General features: G+C 41.8%; 2 protein-coding genes across 2 annotated transcripts in view; one reads left to right on the forward strand and one right to left on the reverse strand.

Annotated features, from left to right (window-relative positions):
- Window positions 1–3357: 3357 nt before the first annotated feature.
- Window positions 3358–11785, forward strand: MPPE1 (metallophosphoesterase 1; the record flags this gene model as incomplete). Its single annotated transcript, XM_082479446.1, has 9 exons — window positions 3358–3632; window positions 4491–4599; window positions 4901–5004; window positions 5599–5679; window positions 7560–7668; window positions 8597–8668; window positions 8780–8902; window positions 9683–9823; window positions 11238–11785. The coding sequence occupies 9 exons, from the start codon at window positions 3358–3360 to the stop codon at window positions 11418–11420; spliced, it is 1197 nt and encodes a 398-aa protein (XP_082335572.1). The 3' UTR covers window positions 11421–11785.
- Window positions 11786–14614: 2829 nt separating this feature from the next.
- GNAL (G protein subunit alpha L) overlaps window positions 14615–26445 on the reverse strand; it is a 124201-nt gene continuing 112370 nt past the window's right edge. Inside the window, exons 7-12 of the mRNA XM_082499079.1 lie at window positions 24278–24351; window positions 23316–23374; window positions 22959–23079; window positions 21564–21694; window positions 19448–19515; window positions 14615–15014 (exon numbers count right to left, since the gene is read on the reverse strand). Coding sequence (XP_082355205.1) covers window positions 14868–15014; window positions 19448–19515; window positions 21564–21694; window positions 22959–23079; window positions 23316–23374; window positions 24278–24351 — 600 coding nt within the window. The 3' untranslated portion in view covers window positions 14615–14867. The remainder of the gene's footprint in view (window positions 15015–19447; window positions 19516–21563; window positions 21695–22958; window positions 23080–23315; window positions 23375–24277; window positions 24352–26445) is intronic.

A 26445-nucleotide genomic window follows, 5' to 3' on the forward strand; every position in this document is an offset into this window, starting at 1 on the left:
GATGAGCTTTTAAAAATCAGTTTTGCATTGGGCCAATCCCATCTGTTGAAGAACAAGAAACAGTGAGAAGTCTTTCAGTCTTTTCTCGTAACTGAGGTCCTCAGGCTCTAGTAAGAAACCAGATTCTAGTCTAATCTTAATGCTCAGCCATGCAGGGCAGAGTAGTAGCGATGTATTGTACAGCATCATGTTGAACCACAGCTCCATCTTGCAGCGTGTGTGCAGTCTGACAGCATTATTTTTGACCTTGCTGTTACATGCGAGGGGATTGCTTGCTTTTGCGTGGGTCTCCAGCCCTTGGGTCCCCGTATGCGAGGTTCAGATTACTTCTGAGTGTGCCTGGTTTCCAGATAAGCTGCTTCTGCTTTGGTGCGTGGAAGTGTGCAGCCACGGTCCTGAGCAAACGTTGGGATGTGAGCAGCTATGGGCTGGCCAGCGGCAGAGCGAGGTAGGCAGGGATTTCTGTCAGCCAGTAGTAGGAGCTGTCTTTCAGCTCATTCTGCATCACTGACTTTATGGGATTTTTTTTTTCTTTTCTTCTTTTCTGTTTTTCTTTCACTATCAGGAAAGCTGGAAATGTAGGGTGCAGATGGGAGGCCTCTGACATCTTCCTCATCTGTGGCACAACTCCCAAAATAGTAATAGCTAGCAGCAGATATGCCGGGATAGGGAATGTGTGTAGAAATGACCGGCTCTGTTTGTGGTTTTGATTGTGTCAGTTGCTGCTTGTGACTTTTTGAAAATGGCAGTTTTGCCTTGAAGCTATTTTTTTTTTTTTCTACTAACTGCAGGTTTTGGTTTGGATTTTTTTTTTTTTTGCATTTCACGGGATCATTTTACTTCTGAAAATCTGATTTTCTTAATTATTTTTTTTTCCCCGACTGATCTGTAACACTGGCTTTTTGCTGCAGCTCTGTAGCTGTTTGGGCAGCTTCCAAAGAAACTTGATGTGTGAAAAATAATGTAATGAAAAGCTTCTAGAGAATGCATAGATATTGATAGCAAAATGGCAGGTTTTATTTGTTTTAAGCTTTATGTAGGTTGTGAATAAGAAGAGTCACAGAGTTTTTGGTTTTATGGTTTGTTTTTTCTTTTTTTTTTTTTTGACATGCCTAATGCAAGTTAAACAACTTACAGGCATTTTCTGTTCAAATCAGTGCTATTTTTCTTGGAAGAGGAGACTATTTAGGACTACCAAGTCTACTTCCACATTCTGGGGTAGGTGCAGTTTCTGCAGGGTAAGGCCATATGAATTTGTGTGCTTACAGTTAAGAATTTACCTGTCTTTTGTCCTTGTTGCTGTGTCTGTTGAACAGACATTTCTGCTTTAATCTTGCCTTGTGAGATGAGCAAACAAGATCTTGTTGATTTTTATTGCTTGTTAAAGTGCGGATGAGATTAATATTAAACAAGTTAATCGGCCTTTATGTGTAGTTCCTCTGTGTTGTGAAATTGTGACGTCTGACCAGTGGCCTTCTGCTAGACTAAGTTTAGATAGAACAGAATTGCTTGCAATTAAGTATTAGTCATGCTAGCATTAAATAATGCATATTAAAAATGTTATATGATGCGGACTAATGGTTCTTTGTCTTGACTAACTACTTTGTAGTGGTGATATGGGAAGCTTGTGTTTGAAAATAAGTGGCTTAATAGCCACTCTTATTATCAAAAAGAGGTTTTGATTGGAAAAATAAGACAATGATCACGTTAGTTTTTGATTTCCATGAGACATCAATCAAATCGGCTAGGGCATAGAGCAGTAAAGCAATTTGTTTTGTTCCGTTCTACCTGTAACTGAGACCAGGATTTTGGAAAAGACGCGCTAATTTTGTGTGGTTCTGTAATTTGGTCCTAGTGGTCCTAATATTTAGGGTTTAAATATGAAAAGTACTAGTATTCACAGTTCTAATCAGATTTAGTCAGTGTGCGTGAACATTGGCTACTTATCACTGAGTACTGTGTTCAGTGATTGCTCACATCCTGGGTCGTAGTCCTATGTTAGAATTTTTGTGTTGTAGGAAGCGAAATTGCAATCCCATTCTTAGGCTGGGACAAGACTTTTCTTTGTGGATTTTTCTTGAAGTTTGTTCATGAGCATGTGAGGTAACATAGCTCTCCTGGAGTCCCTTTTACTGTGACTCTGCTACACTGTTTACCTTTAAAAAGTTGGTCTTTTGGACATGCAGTACTCTTCAAACTGAAACCCTGAGATGTTGCGCTTGGAACCTGAATGATTTTACTTGAAAATAAGGCTAGTATTTCCATCCTTTCCGCTGGGATACTTGTTTCTTGTGGACACTTACACTGGAAAAATGTTTCTGCCAAGGACTGTAGAAGTGTGCCTATTTCCTCTTGACACCAGGAATAATGTGTTTCTGTTAAATGCCTGTAAACAAGTGAAACAACCAGTGAGCCCTGTTACAATTGCGGCTTATCAGAGCAAAGACATTTGTTTTGGATTAGCCTTTAAAATGTCATAAAATAAAATCGTAGTTTCAAAAGGGGTAATTCCCTGTCTGGGTTACAAACTATCCAAGGTGGACGAAATCAGTAAATACAGTAAGTTTATCAACTTGAGCTCATTTTCCCACATTTCTCTTCAGCTGTAGTGCAGTTTCTGTTTCTGAGGCTTAGGCATTTCTTGTTTTCTCCTTCTTAGAGATGAAGCAGCACTAGCTAACTAGTCATGTATCTGTGCCTGTGTTCCTGGAAAGCTCTGGTAAACTAGTGTTAGGATAGGATAGCTTTTGATTCTTGGAGATTGTTACAATGAGCTGTATTAAAGGTGGTAATTGCACTGATTTGGTATAGTCACGTTATATGACTCGTGCCAGAGAGTGGTTGTATGTGGCATTGCAGCCACCAGGGTGCTATGGAACCTAATGGAATTCCCTTCTATTCCTTTTATTTTTTTTTTGCTGCTGTTCAACCTGGGCTCTGTCTTTACTTGTCTTTGACCTCTATTCACAGTGTTTTCACTGTATATAAAAACAAAAAAGAAAGCATTGTGCAGTGAGGTCCTGACTGTCTTTAAACTAGTTGCCTTGGTCCTGGTAGGAGAGCATGGCCCGTCTGTGTGGGTTATACAAGTGTGGCCGAAGGACAAGACCAACTTTGCTTTTTAGGTCAATTACATGTTTCCAAACCTTTCAGGGTGGCAAGAAGCTAACACCGTAGGCCTTACATGGTAGCTTTTCACAAGGGAATGCTGGCTTAATGAATATTTTATTTTGTCTTTTCTCCACAGGGTTTTTGTACTGATATGAAGCCTGATGTGGTCCTTTGACTAGCCCCTACTGCTTTCACCCGAGAGAGGAGAACTGAGCCATTGGGAAGGAGTCTTTTGCTGGTACTGCAATGCCGAGTTCTAGCTCGACCACTGTGAAGAGCCTTCCTTTGAAGAAGAGGCTCTGTTTCCTGCTGAAACTTATGTGCTTTGTCATCTCAGTGTTAATATTTTGTGAATTTTTAATTTATTATGTGGTAATTTTTCAATGCCGATGGCCAGAAGTGAAAGGTGGAGCTCACATGGGTAAAAAAGAGACTTCAACTTCAGTCCTAAAGGCCATGATTTTAGCTGATACTCACCTACTTGGTGAAATCAAAGGACATTGGCTGGATAAGCTACGAAGGTAATCATTACTTTCTTTGAATAATTTCTATCCTGGTTTTAGAGTTTTTAGTAGTTGGTAATGGGACGGATGTTTAAAACCAATGTTGTGGTACTTGTAAGAAGCGTGCATGCTGCCTCTGACTTGTGTAGCTGGATCTGCGCTGGATAGTACACCAGTGTTGAAAGGTTAGTGAATGGGACTTACCGAGGCAGTGCAGTCTTGAACATTCGGTTAATGTGTGGGTGTAGATGCCTGAGCATTTTAGATGGATTAGATAGTCTTTTTCAGTGTGTAACCGTTTTACAGATTGCCTTTAAAATGAGCCAGTGAACTTGGATGTCCCAATAGTTAATACCTTTAATTGCAGAGGTAAGGAAGCTGATAGAACTTTGTAGTAGAGGAATCAGCGGCAAGATCACATTTGAAATCAAAGATAATCCAATCCTGTGGCTACTGCACAAAGCCGTGTTGTTACTTTTAGTCCCCCCAAAAAGCAGAATGCTGAAAGAAAGTACTAATTCTACCATGATATGAACATTATAGGTTTTTGGTGAAGAAACAGTAGCATAAGAAAATGTGCAATCATTCAGTGTTCTAATTAATTGCTGTTTAATGGAATTGCAATGAATAAAAATAAACAAATTAGTATTGCTTCTTGCATGAGTCTGTCATGATTGTATTGTGGTGGAATTACCCACCAGGTAAGATGCACCTACTGTACTTAAATCTGATTTCTAAGTATTGAATTTGAATTTCATATTAGTGCTTTCAGTGTGTCGGATCCATCTTCCCATTCCTGCCAGGCTGTGTTTGTTTATTCGGAGGTGAGGATCCACAAGTTAGGCAGCGATGACTGGATATGTATTTTCCTTTCAGGGAATGGCAAATGGAGAGATCTTTCCAAACTGCCTTATGGTTACTGCAGCCAGATATTGTTTTTATTCTGGGAGATGTCTTTGATGAAGGAAAATGGAGCTTACCTCAGGTATGACATCAACAGCTCTCTTATTGCAAAAAATGAGGATTCCTTGAAGGAAATGGATGGCAGAAGAAAGCAGACTAGGTGTGCAAGGCTTTGTTTAATATTGCTACTGGTAGAAGTGTCTAGTGGTTTAGATATAAGTTGTAATTGTGTGATTCTCCTTCATTTTTGGTAGTATCTTGGCACTTCCCCCCCTCTTATAAAAGGTAAACATCTCATTGTGTGTGTGCTTCTGTATTATATACTAGTGGTCCCCTTTGACATGTGGAACAGCATTAATTTCTCCATTTGTTTTTTCATGCAGGCATGGGCAGATGACGTCAGGAGATTCCGGAAAATATTTAAGTATCCAGTTTCTACTGAGCTAGTGGTTATCGTTGGGAATCATGACATTGGATTTCATTACGAGTAAGTCTTGTCAGTGAAAGGAACACGTGAGTGCCAAGAATGCAATGTTGGCATGCATACAGTAACTGGTTTTGTGTCTGAGTGACCTCTTGTGTGTTTATACAGAAAGTTTTTGATCATAATCAGATTAAAAGGGATGGTAATTTAGAGCAAGATCTTACAAGGTATCCATCTGTGAACAGTGCACCCTATGAATACATTTTAGAACAGTTTTCAGGCTACTTTTGTGCTTCTCTGAGCATATGTGAAGTTGTTCAGAGCCGGTCTTTCTGCATTGGCAGAGAAGTCTTGAAGCTGCTTTGCCTTGTGCTGGGCCTCTTGTCTGAGCATATTCCCTTTCCCATCTCCGTGCAGAAGGGGGTAAGTGCTCTTACTCTGCTGCACTTCTGTAGAAGGGCTGTGCTTACACTGATGTGACTGGGACAGAGTACACTGTGGGTGTCAGAGCATCCCTGTGGGTTTGCTGAACGAATATGTGATCTCGATACGGGAGCAGCCAGCTGCCTGAATGTGCTACGAACTGTAAAGCAACTGTGTCAGACGATTTACAATGCCTGTTTCTTACCTCAGTTGTATTTTTGCTCTGTGACACAGAATGACTACTTACAAGGTAAATCGATTTGAAAAGGTTTTCAACTTTACTTCAGGAAAGCTAATAACTCGAAAAGGAGTCAAGTGAGTATATTTAATTTTTTTTTTTTCAATGTTTAGAGTAGTGATTACTGAGCTAGCAGACCTGAGTGATGAAAACCGGGATCTGGAAGTAGAATTTCTAATGAAATAGTGTGTGAATGCATAACAGTCTGTGTGTGTTCTTTTTTTTTTTTTTTTCACATTTGTATTGAGCTTGTACTATGTTAAACATCAAACACTTTGTACAAACCTGTAGTTTGATATGGAGCGGAAGCTGTACTCTGAGCTAGGTGAATTGCAACTATTTCCTTTTAAATGGAAAAGTACTGTGGAGTCAGAACCCAATTCCCTGGTTTACCTTTTTACTTCCTTGCAGCTGGTAATGACCCATGGCTGTAAACATAAGGGAAGAATAGGATTCAGTAAAGAAACACAAACAAACCCCCCTCTGTGCTTGCGAGTTAAGAGTTTTGTTAATTTGAATAACCTCTTCAGTCTGCAGAACTTAACTCTTGTTTGAGGAATTTGGGAAAATAGCAGTTGCTTGTCCATGGTTTTTCCACAGGGTGGGGTGATAATGCACAAGCTGGTTTTGGCTTAGAGCAGACCTTGTTACAGAGCTTGTTCTCACACTTGTGTGTCTGTGGCTGCAGTTGTCTGCCCAGTGCCCTTTTATTACTTTTAGATACCATGCGGGAACCTGATGAAGGAAAGCAATAGCGGGTTGGTGGAAAGGCATTTGTCTTTCAACCTCGGGTATATGAAGGGAAGACCCATTGCCACTCTGCATTTGGCATGTATGCCATCAGGTTATAATCACTCCTGCAAGTGTAAAATTCAAAACCTACAGGTTTTCACTGGTTCTCTTAATTAAGCAAACACTACAAATATTCTGAGCAGGTCTAGAAATGTCATTTTTAGGAAGATCTATCAGCTTCATGAATGCTCAATATAATGCTGTTGTTTATCATGCAGATGTGGGGGTCCTCTAGATATGTATTTCAGCTGTTTTAAAAAAGTTATTAAGCAATATCTCCATGTCCCCTTTGATAAAACAGCACAGCAGAATTCTTGCTTGCAGCTGCAGATTGCATGTATAGTATCATATTCATTAACTGAAATGAGCTGCATTATTAATGAAATATTCCCAGATGGACTATTTTGTAACAAATCTATAGTATAAAAGCAGCTTAATTTGATAAAAGAGAATTTTTTTTGTTTGTTTTGACCAGTATCGCTTAAGTGGAGGCATTCAGCTCATTTATGTCTGTAAAACATACTGAATTGAACTGGGAGTTTATCATCTCTTGAGTCCTGAATGAGTGACTCAACAGAATCTTGTGGCAAAAGTTCCAAGTTGATTTGAAATCTATGGGGAAATCTTTTTCTATTACAAATAAAATACTGTTTTCTGTGTGAGACTGCAAAGCATGAAACTAAGTTTGTTCAGGGTAGCCAGCCAAATGCAGTGCTGTTTTGCTTTTCAGCTGTTCTGACAAAATCAAATGTCTACAATGATGTCTCTGAGGTCTAAAATGAGTGTGGGGAGAGAAGCAAGTTGTCCTTTCTGTCAGAATTCAGCTTAGTGAGCTTCTAATATTCCACTAGAGTATCCATTATAATATAAAAATCTCGAAGGGTAAACGTGAAGCGTGGGATACAGTATATTGTGCAGCCTAATTAACAACTGATGATAAAGTAGCCTACCAGGTAGAGAAACAGCTACAGTATGGATACTCAAAAGAGGATTTATAGCATATGATTTTGGAAGCTGTTATGTTCTGCTGTTTTGTTGAGCTGTGTCCAACTTTGGAACACTTGCATTTTATAAAATGAAGTTTATCCCACACGTGCATTAATAGCAACTGCTTTCCTGTCTTTCCCATTTCCCTTACCTTTGCCTGCTCCCTGGTATTTTCCAGCTTTGTCATAGTGAACAGTGTAGCCATGGAGGGTGATGGCTGTGCTGTCTGCCGTACCTCAGAGGCAAAGCTGGTGGCGCTTTCTCACAAACTGAATTGCTCCCAGCAGGTAAGAGTTTATGAAAGATCTGATTATAGCCTCCAACTTGGCTGCTGCAATGGGAATACTGATACTGCAGCAATAATCAGGCTACAACTAAGACTCTCCTGAAAAAATTCTGCTTCCATTTCATATTGCAGATCTTTCTTCAACTCATTTGCCTCTTATAATTTTTACTTATTAACCGTGTTAACTTCCTTGTCAATGCTGCCAACAGAGGGTGTCATCTCCTCTATTCCAAAGAAAGGCAGAAGTTCTGTAACCCTCCCTTTGACTTAAGATACATAATAATCCCTGCATTTGTATTTATGCATATTGTTCTGTTTCACATACTTGAAGCTAGCCTATTCTTTTAGCTTTCTGATTCTACTGGAGTCCTGTCTTGATAGCCTGGTAATGGTTTAATTGTAGTATTTTTTTCATCAAATCCAATTGCTTCTTGTATTTCATTCCTCTTCCCTTTTTCATAGGCTGTCTGGATGCACAGTAGGCAATGTGATTGACTGGGTTGGCAGTCAATCAGGAAAGCAGCTCCCAGTGGAAAAACTGCCGTACTCTTAACTGCTGTCTCTCTCAGGCTGCCCTAAATATCTTTTGCATTATTTGTGCAGGGAGATTCTGCTGTTGCTTTCTGCATTTGGAAAGTGCAACCATATTGCCAGCATATACAGAACGGGGAATTAAAGCATTTCCCCTTCCATCCACAGTAGAGGCTCTAAAAAGTTTATACAGTGGGTGGTATTTAAACACTGTACTCTGAGCTGATACTGCTTTTTGAAAAAAAAAAAAAAAAAAAAACCAAAACAACAAACCACCCAAACCTCTAAAACACCAAAAATCCCCAACCCCTCAAAACCTAGCTATTGTTTAATTCCCTCCCCCACCCCTATGGTACATGTAGGTGAAGACAGTAAGTATGGATTTATTTTATTCACAGAAACCGAATCATTCCAACAAAAGGTGCAATGATGTGGAAAAGGTGCCAGCTTCGGAACCCATCCTTTTACAGGTGTGTTAGAGGTGGGGTGAGGCACCATGTTGACATGTTTTTAGTGTATTTATTACTGTTCCAGAAAGGCTGGATCCTTAACAACTGATCCTTGCTTTGAATGTCTCCCAGCATTACCCTCTCTATCGGAAAAGTGATGCTGAATGCAGTGGAGAAGATTCTGCTCCTCCAGAGGAGAAGAACATCCCATTTAAAGAAAAGTATGATGTACTGTCTCAAGAAGCATCACAAAAGGTTTGATATATTAGGAACTTGAGTATCGGTGGGAGGGGGGGACACAAGTGTAGATATACGTAGATTAAAAATTTTTGGAAAGGATGTTAGCTGAGACAAACAGACTGCAGCTGGTCCTGCTTTAATGAGGCCTTTGAGAGGCTGCTCATTAGAGCTGCTCCCCTGAGGATCATCACGATCATGGCCTTGATTCTGCTGCCTTTCCCAGGTACAGGCCATAAGTCCTGGCAGTCTTAAGTCTGCTGCAGTGCTGTTACTTCCCGTTTAGCATTTTCTACTTTATGTACTGTATAGATTAATGATAAACCTAGTAGAAAGCCACTATTTTCCAACACTTTGAAAGCACTGCTTTTGCTGAATTAGTAACTATGAGAAAATATTCCCAGAAAATCTAATGGGCGGCATCTTCCTTCTGCATAAATGTCTTCACTCGAGATTGGCAGTATAACATTCTCCCTTAGACAAGAAAACAGCATTGCTTTACTAAAACCAGGGGGTTTTCTATCTGTGATGTCAACAGTATGCTACTGCCTTTGTTTTTCTGATCTGTATGGCCAAAAAAAAGTCCAGTATTGGGATGAGGGCCAAATGGGCATGATTAATATTACAATATCAATGCACGTCTTACTGGAAAACAGAAGTTTACACAAAACACTTTGTAAGAATATTAGAATTCCCATAATTTCATTCTGTGAGAAGAAAAAAAAAAAAAAAGGGTCTTAAGCTCATTTTCTTTTTAGTTATGACTTCATTTTTGTGCTTTACCATTTTGTATTCTAGCTGATATGGTGGTTTCATCCCCGTTTGATTCTCAGTGGACATACACATAGTGCTTGTGAAGTGCTGCACGCGGGGAAAATTCCAGAAATCAGCGTCCCGTCATTCAGTTGGAGGAATAGAAACAATCCTAGTTTCATCATGGTAAGTTTTAATTTTTTTTTTATTTTTGTCAGATAACTTTCATAAATAAATCAACATGGCAGTCAGCTATATTTTAAAACTGATTCTACCTGTAAAAACAAAAAAATAAAAAAAATTGCCTACCCACCCAACCCACTCAGTACACTGCATCCACTTTATAAAGTACATCTGTGGGAGCCACATGTTCTGTGTGGTACAAAGCAATGCTGTTAAAGACCTAATTAGTATCTGGGTACAAGCATCTAACATTTTGTTATAAAGAGGGTGCATTGTAAACTATTGACTTGTAAAAATAATCAGTATTGTGCACTGAACAGTAGAAAGACTATTTTGGCTTGGTTGATTTACCAACTATGAAAACAAGACCGTATCCACCTCAAACTCTTGCACGCTGATCATGGTTTTCGAACTTGTGCATTAAGTGCTTCACACAGTGAAAACATTTGTCACATGCCAATAGTCTGCCTCCTCATTTCCAATTCACATTTTATACAGTGTGTTAGTTATGCTCTCGCAGGCAGTTCCAGTGCTCAGTATATGCTCAGAGGTAAATCAATTAGTTTCCCAGTTCAAAAATAAAACAGAACTCCTAGAAACATGGAGTAAGAAGCAAAACCTACAGTCTGTTTACGGAGTAGTCTGTGACTCGGGGGGGGAAATCTTTCATGTATTTTTCCTGCTGTTGAGTTTAGGCTGCTCAATACACAGATAACCCCAAACTTTCAAATTCATTTTATGCAACGGTTAGTATTTCTTGTTGAAAGTAGTTCTGTTTATTCCATATTCCTGAGAGTAGCTGCCTTCAAACTACACATGCTCTCTGCACACGCCACACAATCCATCTTCACTGCAAAACAAGAGGTTGGCTAATTAAACTTGCATCATCTTCACTACTATTTTAACTCGGCCTCGGTCTGTTGTCAACTTTAATTTGAACTGCAAAGTCAAGCCAAAACCCAATGAAGTTCTTTTGTTGTTCGGAATTTGGATTAGCCAACGTGTTTTTTGCAGCATGTACTGGGTAAGAGGAGGGTTTGGGGGGAGGAAGGGGCACATTCACAAAACCTAACTTGAGCCGGGAAAGGCTCCTTCCAGGTGGATTTACAGCTGCGGAAGTTAGGCTTCTCTCGAAGGCAGAGCAGATGAGGAGCCCAGCTCTCTATTTACGCTAGATGGAATACAGGGAAGATTGGCCTCTGGGCTAGTGTTGGCCTAGTGAATATTCCAGTGAGTGCCCAGCACTGCAAGGTATGGACTCTTCAGCCCCCTGGAGAAGGCACTGGTTCTAGGAAACTGGCCCCGACCCTTTGCCACCCAACACAGAATTTAGAAATCAGAGCTCGGACAGCTGTGGCGTTACTTCTGACTCAGAACCACTGTAACAGCAAAGTGACAGTCTTCATTTGTTTTTCAGGGCAGCATAACACCAACTGACTTCTCCCTCCAAAAATGCTTCCTTCCGTATGAGAGCAGAGTCTTTACTATATACTGTGCAGCAGGTGCTCTGCTTGTAATCCTGATACTAGCTCATTTTCAGCTTCTCACTCCACCATTTTATTTTGCTCAGCGTTTAATCAGTAAGCATAAAGCAGTATGAAGAGCCAGACATCTGCATTCAGTCACTGAAATACCAAAGCTGAGAACAGTCAAACATCAGACTATATTCATGCCAGCAAATGACCTAATTTGATTGCTAGTCTGAAGGCAGGTTGCATTTACACATACCATAGAAGTCCTATACAGCTGATATGACTACTACAGGATAAATAATTAACTGAAATGAACGTTTCATGCTGTACAAAAATACTGTATTCTACAATCAAATGAGTCCTTTTCCTGCTATATTTTTTTTGTATCAAATATGTATATTAAAAGTGTAACTGTACATTATGTAAATCCTATAGCCTCATCACTTTTCTGCACTAGTGTCTTACCCTGGTGGAGGCTCGGTCCTGCAAACTGGAAACCTTTCTCTGTTTTATTGCTGCATGGCCCTTCTAATGTCATACTTGTGTTTGTTAGGGTCAGGCAGAAACTAGATACATCAGCACTGAGAAATGCGGATTTCCATATCCTTTTTAGGATGTCATATGTAAGGGACTGTGTTTGGGACAAGAAATCTTCCAGTTCCTGACATGTTAAATCGTTAGCTGACTACAATTTGCAGTTATCGTCTACCAGACAACAATGGGAAGAAGCTTGTGGATCCAGTTTGCTGATACACCCTTGAAACCTGCTTGAAAAAAAATTAGGGTGACACCTCAGGCTGCTATTTTTAGAAAGATGTGCTATGATGAGCTTAAAAAAAGAGGGCCCTATTGCATCCCAGAGATCTGTGTGGTGAGGGGCCCTCCGGTTGCCGATCTTCTGCAAGAAGGAAGGTCAAATACAGCTGCAGTAACATTATCCTACACCTTGGCCCTCAGTCTACGGACAGATAAGGATAGGAATGCCTGTTATTTTAGATTCCTGCGGGGCCGCCAAGTTCTGTTGACTTATTGTAGAGTCACAATTTGAACCGCACTAGCTCTTCCCTGGGGACACGGAGGCCGCCAGCCGCGGCAGAGCCCCCGCCTGGATGGCAGCACGGAGAATGGAAAATCGCAGCTCGGCGTCTTCGCGTGCTGTGTACGAGGGAAGATGCGACAAACCTACCGCTTCTCCCCACCTGCCCCAGAAAAACCATAGGGACTACTTCCCACCAGGACCAGTTTTCCTGTTGACATTCCTGCAGAGGCTGGGAGCTCTAACCTGAGCTCCTGGACTGGGGGTTGTTTTTAAAGACAAGACTGTCCTTTTGTTATTCGCTCTCCTGCTTTCTTTGGCATGGGAAGTGAGAGAATCTTTGCATTTGGGAATTTTGTTTGCTATTAGCTTATTCCACCCAGCCTTTCGCTTTCTGGGAAATATCTGATGACTAAATTGAACATACAGATAGCAAAGTGTACACAATCCTGGGAAGAGGAAATGGCCATATTATAGTATCTAAAATGGGATTGTTTATCGTCAAATAGAAACAAGTTTTCAATTCATCTGTAGTCCGAATTTAAAAAGGTGACTGATTGGGGTTTACAACTAATAATGATGCTTACAAGAAGTTGTTAATCAAACCTACTGATTTATATGCCAATGTGGGGAATGTGTTAGCTCTTTCTCTCTCCCTAAATTAAAATGAAGTGGGGGGAGAATAGTCCAAAGTGTGGTAAAACACTCTATAAAGTAATGTAGTCTAACACTTCTCTAGGTTTCTGTTATTGCAACTGTAATTTTAGACATTTGTACAGGTTATCTTGGACACAGGAAAAGTATATAGTCACAGACATAAAACACCTATGTATAAAATATAAAGCAGTGTTATAGTTACTAAAAAGGACATGCCTTATTGCTACAGCAATTCTTGCTTTTTATATATTGTACTGTACCACAACTTGTTTTGAGAATGTCATTTGCATAAATTATTCAAGTTTGAGAAATATTCACACGTTTTGATTCTACAATATTTAAAATAAAACAATTTTCTAATGTGTCTCTTTATTAAAAGAGAAATAAAAATGTCATCTTGTAATTCTCTTAGGCCAGACACGAGGGTTTATACACCTTTTTTTTTTTTTTTTTTCTTCTTTCTTGCTATTTACTTGCACAATGAAAGCCGCTGTTGGTACAAAGATTGAAGAGCTCTAGATAATGGTGCTTTACACATTCACAATCGGTCTGTGCAATTGTGAAGTTCTATGAATGACCAAAGAATTACCAAACATAGTTTCTAAATAGAAAGGAAAAAAAAAAAATAATCCTTGGTTCCCATTAAAACAACACCAGGTTGCAATTTGGACAGTCGAATGAATTCCAATGTTTTAAAGCTGAGACTTCAAAAGAGAAAGGCATGTTTGCTGCAACATCCGGTGACTGTAATACCTTACTTGGAAAGGTAAGTGGTTAATTTGCATAATTTATAATTTTTTATACTAAAGAGCATTTTTATATAAACCAGAAAAAAACCCCTAAACTCTACAGATAAAGTTCTTACCTCCAGTCACTGCTGCAGGTAAGGTTGACATCAAGCTGTACAGCGCAATCAAAAACATACTTACATCTTAGCTCATTTTACAGGTACAGCCATAATCAAGGCACAAAGATCTTCTACAAGTATTTTTCTTCAATAAAGTTGTACAAAATAATATTACATTTTACAGTCTGTACAATATAATAAACCAGCAGTAAAACAAAAAAATATATATAGGGAGAGGACTGTTGTCCAAGAATGATCGGAACTAAAAGGATCATTTGTGGACAGCACAAATAACGTAAGTGAGGGTGGTAAATTTTCTGCCTCGATGCAACAGGCTGAAAAGTAGCTGTAATTCAAATGCCTGAGGTGTGCAGAGACACTTGGCTCCAAAACCCCAGAAAAATTGCTTTGTCTTCACTATTCCTCTCATTATCTACTCTACTTCCTGTGCCAGTAACGGCTTAAAAGAGGAGGTCACTTTATCAGTTGACCTGCAACTCAGAAATGCTAAAAACTGTGACAGAGTAATAAATATTGTGGTGCTGCTACATTGTGTGTCTACTTCCTCAACAGTATTTAATAACCTGATACAAAGTGCATTAATCTTTTTTTTCACCCATCAAGTACTCTTCAATGTCATGTTAAAAAGGAAACCCACACAGAGGGATAGGTGTGACTTTAGTGTCATCCAGCTGACATACCAGTTTGAACTGACGTTAACCCGCTGGAAAAAATTTAGCGGGTCACGTTCAGTTAAAAAAACAAAACCTAAGGGAACAGAGGTAGCCGAAGGGCTTAGTGGAATGACGAAGAAGAAGTGGCATGTCAAAATAAAGCACAAAAATAGTCCCAGAAAGCATGAAGGAAAAACAACCCAAACTTGCTTCAAATCAGCTTTAAGGTTAAATAATTAAAGTAAACAAAGTGAAGAGACTGACATTTCTATAGTATATTCTTCCACCCTGTGTGGGGTAGGATCAAGAGAAAGAGTAAGGAGCAAAGAATTTAAAACCACAGGTTCCACGGTGATCCCCCTCACAAGAGTTCGTACTGGCGGAGATGCATCCTTTGAATGATGTCTCGACAGTCGTTGAACACTCTGCGGATATTTTCTGTGTCCACCGCACATGTAAAGTGGGGGTAGCAATAATGCCTGCCGTCTCCGCTCGCCGTGCTTATCCTCTGTGGAAAAAGCGAGGAAAAAACAAAGGGTCAGGAGCCGTACCACAAGAAGTTTCACATCGCAGTAGTCTACAGACTTACGGAGTACCAAGGAACCTGGGAAATTCTGTATATAGATCATGAAAATAATGGGGTGGTCATGAAGATGATCAGAGGGCTGGAGTACCTCTCCTCTGAAGACAGGCTGAGAGAGTTGGGGTTGTTCAGCCTGAAGAAGAGAAGGCTCTGGGGAGACCTCATAGCAGCTTTGCAGTACTTAAAGGGGGCCTACAAGAAGGCTGGAGAGGGACTTTTTACAAGGGTGTGTAGTGACAGGATGAGGGGGAATGGCTTCAAACTGGAAGAGGGGAGATTTAGACTAGGTGCAAGGAAGAAATTCTTCACTCTGATGGTGGTGGGACACTGGAACAAATTGCCGAGGGAAGTTGTGGAGGCCCCATCCCTGGAGGTGTCCAAGGCCAGGTTGGATGGGGCTTTGAGCAACCTGGTCTGGTGGAAGGTGTCCCTGCCCATGGTGGGGGGGTGGAACTAGGTGATCTGTAGTCTCCCAACCTAAACCATTCCCTGATTCTATGATAAATAAATGGAAAGAAGGAAGGTCTGTGATATAGTCCAACGTGAATTACAAATTTAAAATAAAGCTGAAAAAAAGTTACAGTATTATGGGGTCAGTAGGTTACTACTTTGTAAGAGCCACTGATGTGATCCTCATTTGCACAAGCTATTGTCATTTGCGCATCACTGTGCAGTTCATCTGCACGGCTGACGGCACTGCAGTCTGCCACACATCTGTCCCACGACTGTTTTTTTTTTCCTTCTTTTTTGGTGCCATCATGTGGCAAATTTTTGAACTCTTGTTTTAAATCAGCAACACAAAACTGAAAACCTCCCATCTGTGAAGGTGGTAGCAGCGGAGAACAGCGCCTTAATGCTTCTGCTTCTTGAAAAAATTGTCCCCAAAATGATGGTCCAGTCTGCCTTCCAAATACTCCTGCACTTTTTCATTCTTCACTCTCGAGCCTTGGAGGAGTTCAGCTCTGGCCTGCTGCAGGGATCTGTGGCTCTTTTGCGCTGCACTGTTTGAGGCCAATGTCTGCATGTGCAGCCTCCAGCTGCTGTTGCCACCCTGCCCTCATCCTTTCCAGTACGCGTTGTTCAAGCAGCATGGTCTCAGTGCGCTGTACCAAGCCCATCAACCCCTCCACGTGGTCTGCGCACAGCAGTTACGTACTGTAAGGATGCGGGAGGGGGATCTGACTCCCACTCTGATGTGCTCTTTCTAGGACTAAATGTTATACACTGTCAGTGAGGGACAACGTACAAATGCTTTCAGTGCCACCCAGCTGTGGGCAGTGGGGAGCACACCACCCTACCGACCCAACTGTCAATCTTTTTCTTGTGTTTCGGTAAAATAAGTGTTCTTTCACTAAGCGTTCACTTGTGTTTGTCATGCACCGATTCCCCTAATGCCTATGTCACTGAGCTGCCTACAATGTTCCTGTGATACCTAAAGCATGTCAAAGGATGTATTTTCAAAATGTTACATGGGTTTTTTTTGTCCCGACAGCTCTGTAGTTCTCTCATTTTAGGACAAATGCAGTATTTTCACCCCTACTCAAAACTTATTCTGAATAGTAGTGTGTTACTTAGCACCGGTTCAGAGGGGGGAAAAAAATTCCCTGGGACAGCAACGAAAAGTACATTTACCTTCCTACAACACAAGCGGGAATATTTAATACTGGCATCCCTATACTGCAGGGGTCAGGATGACAGTTTTCTGCGAGGAAACAAATGCACTATTTGTGTGTTTGAACAGCAGCTCCTCTACCTCCCAGATTCTTTTTTTTTTTTAAAAACAGCATGAACTGGAGGGGCTGTGCCACTGCTTTAACAGGGGTTACCTATACACTAGGGATGTATTAAAACAAAACAGGAGCAGCTGGAGAGCCCTGTGTACAAAACACTAAAACGGGGCTGGGGAGTAGCACGCTGCCTCTGTGAAGAGCTTGGGAGGAGAAAGGATGTGCCCGAGCCAAAGGAAGGAGAATTTCCCACAAGATGTGTCTTGCCAGCCCTCACCCACTGCTCCCCCCATTAAAACTCAAGCCGCCCTGAGATCACCAACCCTGACATCAGGAGCCCATCTATTTTGCCATCCTACTACTCATATACTACTCATATACCACCATCTAGCAACAGTTGCTGGAAATGTGTTTATGTTTAGCCTCCTTCAAAAATTCTTTGAATTAACATGCTTTTACCTTTGCCAGTACCAGTGCCTACAGCCAGGGAGGGCTGTAAGGGGGTGCAGCGCCACGGTGGGGATTTTCACACCTATCCATGCCTTATGCAGACCCGCTACCGTTATAAAAATCACAGTAAAGCTTATAAATGAATAAAACCAGATTTCTCTGGATTGTGTCTGAAAACATTAACAGGAAAAGGTCACAAATGAAGAGACCCAGAAAGAAACATAGAAAGCAGGGCCAAGAAGGCCGCAGACAGAAAATACATGCCTTTTCTTCCTTGCACCTGGCTAAGAGGATATCAGACCCTCTCCCCAGTCTGTATGCTGAGCTCGTTCCCCCTGTCCCCTCTGTGTCCCCTGTCCCCTCTGTGTCCCCCTCTCCGACACCTCAGGCCTTTTGTACCCGACCCCACGAAACTGGAAGTCGCCGTTTCTATTCGGCCTTTGCCCACCTCAGCCTCCCTGCGCGCGGCCTCCATTACTCAGGGCAGACAAGCCTTCAGACCGTTCACGGGAGCAGAAACACCTCGCTCACAAGACTTTCACCCCACACAGCCCAAAAGCTTAAAGCAACTGTGCAAGTGACTACATCCCTCGTTTTTTTTATGCCGAGAAACCGAGCACAAACTCAAGAGGGAGACACATGAACATTGCTTATGGAGGAGATGCTCTCTGCCCAGCCTGTGGCGGTTGCAGGGAGAGGGGGGAAAGCCCCATGTTTTGGCCCCATGGCCGAGCCCTGGGGACAGCCCTGGTGGCCGGTGGGTGGGTGCTGGCCCTGGCCCAAACGCTTCCCTTGCCCCCAGCACTCACAGACGTGTGTTTCTATGTGCTTGCAATGCCTATGTCCCTTCCGTGCCTCGAAGGTGACCTCCTTCTATAATGCCAGTGAGCCACGGCAGGAAAAGGACCTCGCCCTTGAGGTATTTTTTTTTTTTATTTTAAATAATTAAAATAGATAAAGGTGGGGGGTTTCACCCTAGTTTCCCCATAATTTGGTTCTCTGGCACCCTCCTTCCAAACTGGACGCCATCACCTGCTTCACAGCATTTCAGCATTACTGCAAGAGATTTGGCTTTAAGTGGGCTTTTTTTTTTTCTGGTAACTCTTATGTAAATACAGCTCAATCTGACGTTTTTCCTCATAAGCCGGAAGGTTAAGGTGGTGAATGGAAATCCCCAAAGCGTGAACATAGTTAATTGCTTCTTTCTTCCTTGTTGCATCAACAGCTGTAAATCCTAACAACACTTGTAAATGCATAATGACTTTTAAATTCTTAATTCTAATCATTAAATTAGTTCTTGAACACCCCCATAGAGTTTCTACCAGTTGGGCAAAATGCAGAGAGCACTGTTCTCATCTCTGTTACGGCTTTGCACTGTTGGAACGACTCGATATGAGTGAAGCCGTAGGTGATATTGGATTAAGCCCCTGTTTCTGACAGCAGTGCTGGGCTGTGATCGTGTGCCTGATAACTGCCCGTATCTGCGAAATGTAGGCAACACCTCTTCAGCTCCAGCTTTGGAGGAAACCTTAATTACAAGAATAACTGTGACCAGACAAGGAAACTGTTATATGATTCCTCAGTAGGGCCATGACACCAGTCCTAGAATGAGGCAAATCTCCTAACTGGCACTACAGAAATCTTTAAGGATAAAATCTGCTTTTTTGTTCATTCCCTCTTGCCAGCCGACCACTGCCAAAGCCCTTGGAGGAATGCAGGATTTAAAAAAAAAAGCATTAAACATGGACTGGAGTGACACACAAAATAAACATTCAAGGTAACAGCCAGTAGCATCTTACAGTTAGTCAACCACAGAAAACCTAGCTAACTGGCAATCGAAATAGTGCTCAGCATTGTCCCCCTGTGCAGGGAGCGAGGGCTGCTGGCACCCGCACCGAACCTGGAACCAAGCAGGCAGTCATACAACCGTTTTCAGCTCTAGCACTTACTTGCTGCGTGATATTTTGCAGGGCAGGTGACTTATGTATAAAATGGGCATAAAAATGTGCAAGCAGTGGGGAAGGTTCTGCAAGATGGGCAGCTGAAGAGAATTAGGGAATTGCCAGACGTTCTCCTCTCCTTCTAGCTTTCTGCAAAAACCCATCAGTTTTCCCTAAATAAGCTATGCCATCTGCCAGTATTTCCTATGACAGAATCACACGTAAGATCAAAATTACTCACTAAAAACTCATCCCGGATGAAGAACTTGGCTCTTGTGACTTTGGGGTCTTCTCCTGCATCTGGTGTTGCTGTTCAATTAAAAACAAATGACATCAGAATCATAAGAAGCAAACAATCATCTACTTTTCATAATAAAAGTTTTAACAAGGAGGAAGTAGTCCTTCAATACAGAAATTAAAAAATCAAATATCCACAGGAGATCCCTGATAGGTAATCTAAAACAGAGAGGTACTGTAAAATCTGAAATAAATTTCTATGCCTTTAAGATCTTTTAGGGACCTGAAAACTGCTGTAATTGTTGCAACAATGTCCTCGGTCATATCATAAAGGGGCTTACTCACATACACAAGTTTGTTCACATAGATATAAAACAAGTGGGAGTTAGGGTTTAATTTTTATCAGAAAATATGACTAGAAAAACCAACCGAGCTCTTCAGTTTCCGCAGAAGAACAGCATCTCTTGAATAAAGCTTCTGCAGGCAGGAATTTGTGTTTAAAAATGATTAGTCCAAGATTACACTTGAAAAAAATGATAGCATCCAAAGGTCTTTTCATATATATACATTTTATTTCCAGGACCCAAGTCAGCACAATACTTAGGTATGCCCTTAGATTAAATTCTTGTTGAGTTGGAGACTCATTGGTCACTAGCTGTTTGTTGGCAGATGAAGTCATCTCTATCTAGGCCATGTAACAACTATATTTACCATAAGTGTAAAAAACAATACAGTGAAGAGATAACTATTCATTTCCCTTCAGTGTGATTTCTCCTCATCTAACATACCAAATCAGATGCTTATAAACATAATATGGTAAAGGGCAGAATTTATCAGAATATGGAAACATATTTTTTACTCTTATTTATAGCGCTAGGGGTAAACACAGAGCAGCAGCACAATTACCAGCATCTTAAGAGTTCAGTGCTGCTGTCCTTAAATAACGTCAGCAGAAATTAAAGAATAAATGAACAACTACCGGTGAAAAACAGAGCTGCTTCATGTGTGAATATTTTGGATCACTCTGGATATCCACTGTGAAATCCTGCTGAGAAACACCAAAAGCTACTTTATTCTGACAACTGGCTTACTATAAAAAATGTTGAAAATTTACCCAAACACTGTACATATGTGGTGTATGTTTAGGAGAGGGAAATTTGGGTGACAGTAACAGAAATTTTCTTCTGAAAGCCCTTAGCATGAGAAAACTGATGCCAAGTTAACTCAGAGTTTAGGACAGTTTAGGGGATTTAGGACATCCTCTCACCCTGGAAACTCAGCATCACACTCCTGAAATTCCAGACCTGAATGAAAGCTGAAAAGAACTTATTAGCATCTACTATATCCTAGGCAGTTGTTGATGGTTAGCGTAGCAAAAAAAACTTTTCCAACAGGTTGCTGCAAGCCAGAGGCATCACTTGGGTACGGCAGAGGCTAGTGGTCAGAAAGTGCAAATTTAACCACTTTTGCTAGACACAGACTTGAGATATTTGGAAGCCTCCTGCCTGGTATAAAACTGGCATAATAGCAAAGTTTACTTATGCAACGTGCAGGAATGACTGTATTTCTTGAAATGATAAGAAACCAAACCCATGCTAATCGCTCCATGTTCACAGATCTCTCTGTATTTATTGATGTGGTTTTCCTCCATTAAAGTTCCCTTGCTGGGTCTGCTGGGCTTCCCGTCAGTATTTGCAAAGGCTGAAGTTCACAGTGTTGGAGGATGCAGAACGGCCACAAAATAAGTCTAATGAATCCCTAACAAAGTCCGGCACCATGGGAGGCCCAGGCAGAAGCACCTGCCAGGGGAGACACATGCTCAGCAGCTTTGCTTTCCTGGGACGCTGGGCTGCTCCAAAGCAGGTGAAGGCAGGTGCTCTGGGGCCAGCCCCCTGCAGACCCCCACAACCAGAGCCCCTTCAGACCCTGCCTGTGCTGGGACACCTCTGAGCTATGTGCTGCTGGCACGCTCCTTACCTGCCCATCAGTTGGCATTAAGGAACGGTGTGTGCTTGTGAACTTGTGTGTGTGTGAGAGAGAGATACAGAGAGAGACAGAGAGAGGAACTACGGGCTGGGCTATGCCAGCAGGTCCAGTCCCTGCGTGGTGAAAAACCTTACCATCCTCAGGTACAGTATAATGCGCATATTCAGGAAAGTAATCTTCGATTTTTGATTTCCCTGCCAAGACTTTTTCAGCCAGCATGTCCTGTTTATTCAGGAACAAAATGATAGAAATGGTCCGTAACCACCTGTCAAAACCAAACCAAATGTTTGTGTTATCTCCGACACCTTAATCAAGGAAAACATATCATTTCAACAGAAAATTTACTGGCTGTCCCCGTGTAGACAGAGAGTGAAATAGTGTGGAACATGCCTCAACAGAAAAAAAAAGATGACCTAAATTATTGTTTCAATTTGGTTGCACCTGTGCTGGTGGGTATATTTATAGGATGTGTAAATACATTTATAAAACCTGCAGTAGACATTGCTGAAAAAAACAGTCTTCAAATGTTGTTTTCTAAATTAACCTTTTGAGATCAAGTTGGGAAAATGATGACATTTCCCAAAAGCACTGCAGTCCCAAACCAGACATTACTGCCTACTTTCTTTGGTTTTGCTGAAGCAAGAGAAAAAGGCTGGAAAGCTGCCTTTCCTCAGACTGCTCTGTCTTAAGTAATACTTCATCCACATAGACATCCCGTCTTTTAGGGTGGCCTGTATGCCACCTGACAAATCAAAAAAATACATTTCTCCTCTTCCCCAATTAGTACCTAGCCATCACTCTGATGATGTGCCTTTGGGACTTAACATTTTTCCTTCAATCACCTCTCAGTGCAGAGCATCCTGATAGGTATGTGCTGGAAACTTTTCACTATCTTAGTTTGTGTATTGTTTTTACTTAATCCCTATTAGGAACATGCTTGGATTGCTATTTGGTTACATACCTAGAATTTACATGCACTGTGACAAAATGGCGATTTAATGGCAATTGCAATTAGATTAGGTCTGAGATATCATCCCACAAGGCAGAGAAACTGTGCGCTCTCAGAGATGGGTCCTACGAGAGCGGCTGCCTGCGCAGGTACCGACTGCAGCGCCAGCCGGTGAATCGAATGCAACGCCAACAGCTAGCTGCTCCTGCAGCTGCGTTTCAGGAGGAGACGAAATGTAATCTGGAGGATGCTCCCAGCCTCGGCCAAGCAGCACAGTGACGCCAGGAAGGGGTTTCCCCTGCTTCCCTCATGGCGGCCAGCACGGGGAGCTTGCTCTTTCCAAGCTGTCCCAACGCCCTGCGTCATTTTGGCAGCAGTGGCGAAAGGCCTTGTGCATCATCTCTGCGCCACGGCCCCTGCCGGGGAGGGGTGCGCGCCCTGGGGACGCCCCGCGACCTGGCCCTCCCTGGACATTTTCTGAATAAGCAACCTGAGCATATGGTAAGGGGAGTCCTGTTTTGTAAGGAGTTGAACTGTGGCTAAATTGGGGAGCATGGGTGGGAAACGAGGTAAGTTTTACCTATTATTCCAGATACTTTTGAAAAGGTCCAGGGATTCCCGTAGTCTGTTTGTGTTGTTGTCTTCCCTTATTACCATGTTGTAGCTGCTGCAAGCCACAACGAAGATGATAGCCGTGACATCTGGGCAGAGTACACAAAAGAACAAAAGGAGAGAGAAAAGAGCATCTCCGTTATCCCAGAACGCACTCCTTGAGGTGACACTGCCATTACTCCTCAGACTGCCAAAAACACCCAAAGAAAATATCTATAACACTGGACCCCTGTATTAGTGACACACTATGTGTGAATATGAATACTAAGCTGCTCATGTCTCAGAGAATAAATTCAAAATAAAAATGTGGAATATTTTTACTTACCATTAAAGCATTGGATCCATTTTCTTCTCTCATCTCTCTGGCCACCTACATCAAACATGCTGTTAAAAAGCCATAGGATGTTATATCACTTATGTGCACTAGGAAAGTCACATGAAGCATGCAACATGAGGGTTCAGTTTAAAAATCTGAGAGCCCCAAGGACAGCAGCAGTATAATACCACCTGAAGAGGAGAGTCGCTCTGCTGATGCCGCGCTGCATGTCAGACAGCTGCACAGCTCCCCCTGCCCCGCTCTGCCAGGAGAAGGCTACTGAACCCATAAAATGAGAAACATACTTTTTTCCAGGGCAAGTATTGGCCTTTCCAGCCCTCAGAAGCACATGTAGCATGTAAGGTTGGACCTACTGTACTACAAACAAGGACAGGTTTTGGTATATTTTGAAGAGTGGTGGGGAGAGAGAGTCTTTGTAAGGAGGAGGATGTGGGGGCAGCTCTGGCCCATCAGCGCTGCCACCATTCTGGGCAAGAACCAGCGAGCGGAGGCAGTCCCATGGCGGGTGTTTTACACAGACATAGCGTAAAACTTTGACAAACACAGAGCTTGCAGCCCTACAGAAGAAGGGAGACATTTAACTCTCCTCCTCCCAACGTACAGAGTCAGTCTTGTGGCACGACTCCTAATGACTTCTGTGAGATCTTATCCTCAAAAGTGTTTTATGAGTTTACAGTGCTATACCAATGAACCAGTTAGTAAAAGCAGCCACAGACAATCTCACAATAGAGCATTGCTAATACACGTAACTAATATCAGCTCTTTTTGCAAAGTATGAGGCAATTTTACTAGGACCTATGGAAAGAGAGCCAAAAAGCCAAACCGAATAAAAAAAAACCCAAACAACCCCCACCCTAAACCTATTATACCAAGCATACATGAGCACAGACATCTGAACTAAATTGTTAAAAATCAGCATGATATTCATAAATTATTACTAATCGACTTACTGGAAATTTACTTTATCTACTTGAAATCTTGTTTCAAAAATCCCTGATGTCAACACTCTGCATCTTAATAGATCCTGGAAATGAGAACACAGCAGCTGATTAGCAAGGTTTTATTTCTAACCTCACTTTGCTTTTAAAAGCATGGAATATTATTTTCCATGTAAAGTCTTAAATGTTCCGTTTAATTAAAGTTCAATCAGTCTTGTTCTTGTTGGCAAACCTGTATTTGTCCATCCTGACACAGTGGATATACACAAACATCATCTCTGCATGTGGCTTGTGCACACTCAGAAAGCCGGAGACCCTATATGTTCTCCTTAGTGCACACTGAAACCTGTTATTGATGTTCGTATAATTTTATATGTGATGTTGATAATGAATTCTGAAGTTAGATAAAATTAAGAAAAATATGTTATTCATGTTGTAAAGTCAAGTATTCAAATGTTAGAAAACTCCAGATTTACAGTTGCCCAGGCAACCTTAATTCTGCCCTCTTTTGCACAGAATGAGACAGGAATCCTATCGAAATAATAGCTTATGACTGAGTAATTAAAGCTCTATTACAGAGCACAGGGGAACAGAATTTAGGTTGTACATAAATCTGGCATTTCTTTCTTATTTTTCAAACTAGCAATACTTTACATCTTAAATAACATTCTTTTAATAATTTAAAAAATAACAATTTCCTCGATTCTCAAAGGAAGCAGGCAAAAGCAATTTACGATGCATACCTCAGGCAACTAGCTCACTGTGTGCCACCATCATCACCAGAATCATTTTTAACCTTGACTATCCAGCACTGTTGCTCAGGCAGCGGGTGCGGAACAAAATCAGAGGCCGGAGAAAGCTGCGGCCTCCTGATGGGGATGAACCCCCCCCCCCCCTCTGAGCAGCCACCTCTCGGCACAGCTGCCTGCCCCGGGGAGCGCTCCCTTCCTGGGGCAAGGGAAGGGCCGCTCGGCCTAGCTTGGCTCTCCTTGCCACGTGGCGGCTACCAAAACGGGAGGCAAGGAGGCAGTCGGCGGTGCAGAGTCCAAGCACAGCTTGCCTTTTTCCCCTACCATCTACTGCTTCAAGTACTCTGGTAGCTGGCAAACCTCAGCTGCTTTGATGGCCGCACGAACTCAGCTGAAGGTCACTTCTTTAATTATTTTCGTTATTTTATACATTGCTGTCGTTTTCTGCCACTTGCTGACATTTATTTGTTATCGGGCTTGGTCATTATTTTGGGATGGTGCAAAAAAATTTAATAATTAAAGAAAGCAAGGGAAAAAAGGAAAGTAGTGATTTTTACCAGTTAATTCGGCAGGACAACTGATACAGCATAACAGAACGAAAACCCAAAAGCAAAAGGGAATCCCTCCTTTAGAGCAGAAGTTTTCTGCCTGCCAAATACCAAAGGCCTCTTCTGATCTTTGGAGACACAGGGAATTTCTTCTCAAAGGAAATATCAGGAAAAATGTCTAGATGATGAATGACTGCTCCAGGTAGAGAAGGGCCTCCCAGGAACAAAGAGGTCAACACTAACATAAGTAGTGAAAGCAAAAACGAGGCTTTGCTTCATTGACTATTCTCTCCAGCTGAGTGGTATCGATGCTAAAATCAGACCATGAGGTCCAGACCAGTGCTACTGCTTTGGTCTGAACATGTCTTGAGGGCTTTAATAATTGGTCCGATACTGGGTCGACTATACAAGTTTCAATTTATAATACAAGGCATACTACTTTTTACTGCCTTCTGCTTCAGGGTACAGTCAGAACAATTGGGCAGGCTTGTGGTTATAGGCTTGAACTAGTTCTGAAGGAACAGGCTCTGCTCCACGTTCCTTGCGTGATCTTTGGCAAGTCACTTAATTTCTCTGAATTTCAGACCTGATTGCACAATGAGATTTGGCAACTTTATTTTTTTAAGGGCATCCACCCGTTTGAGGCCTTGCATGGTTAGACTGAATTATCCAGTACAGAGATTCTCTTCTGCCACCTGTAGTTGCAGTTTATGACGTGGTCCACGATCGTGGCTGAGACTATTAGATGACAGTGGGATACCAGCACTGAAAAATAACAACCTGAGAATAAGTCCGCCAAAAAGACATCCTCCCCAAGGAAACCACACAGCCTGATCTCAGGGAAGGCAGCTGAAGCCATGCACCATGGTGAAGCTCTTTCTTA

The sequence above is a fragment of the Vanellus vanellus genome, assembly GCF_965231255.1.
Source record: "Vanellus vanellus genome assembly, chromosome: 2".
Lineage (NCBI taxonomy): Eukaryota > Metazoa > Chordata > Aves > Charadriiformes > Charadriidae > Vanellus > Vanellus vanellus.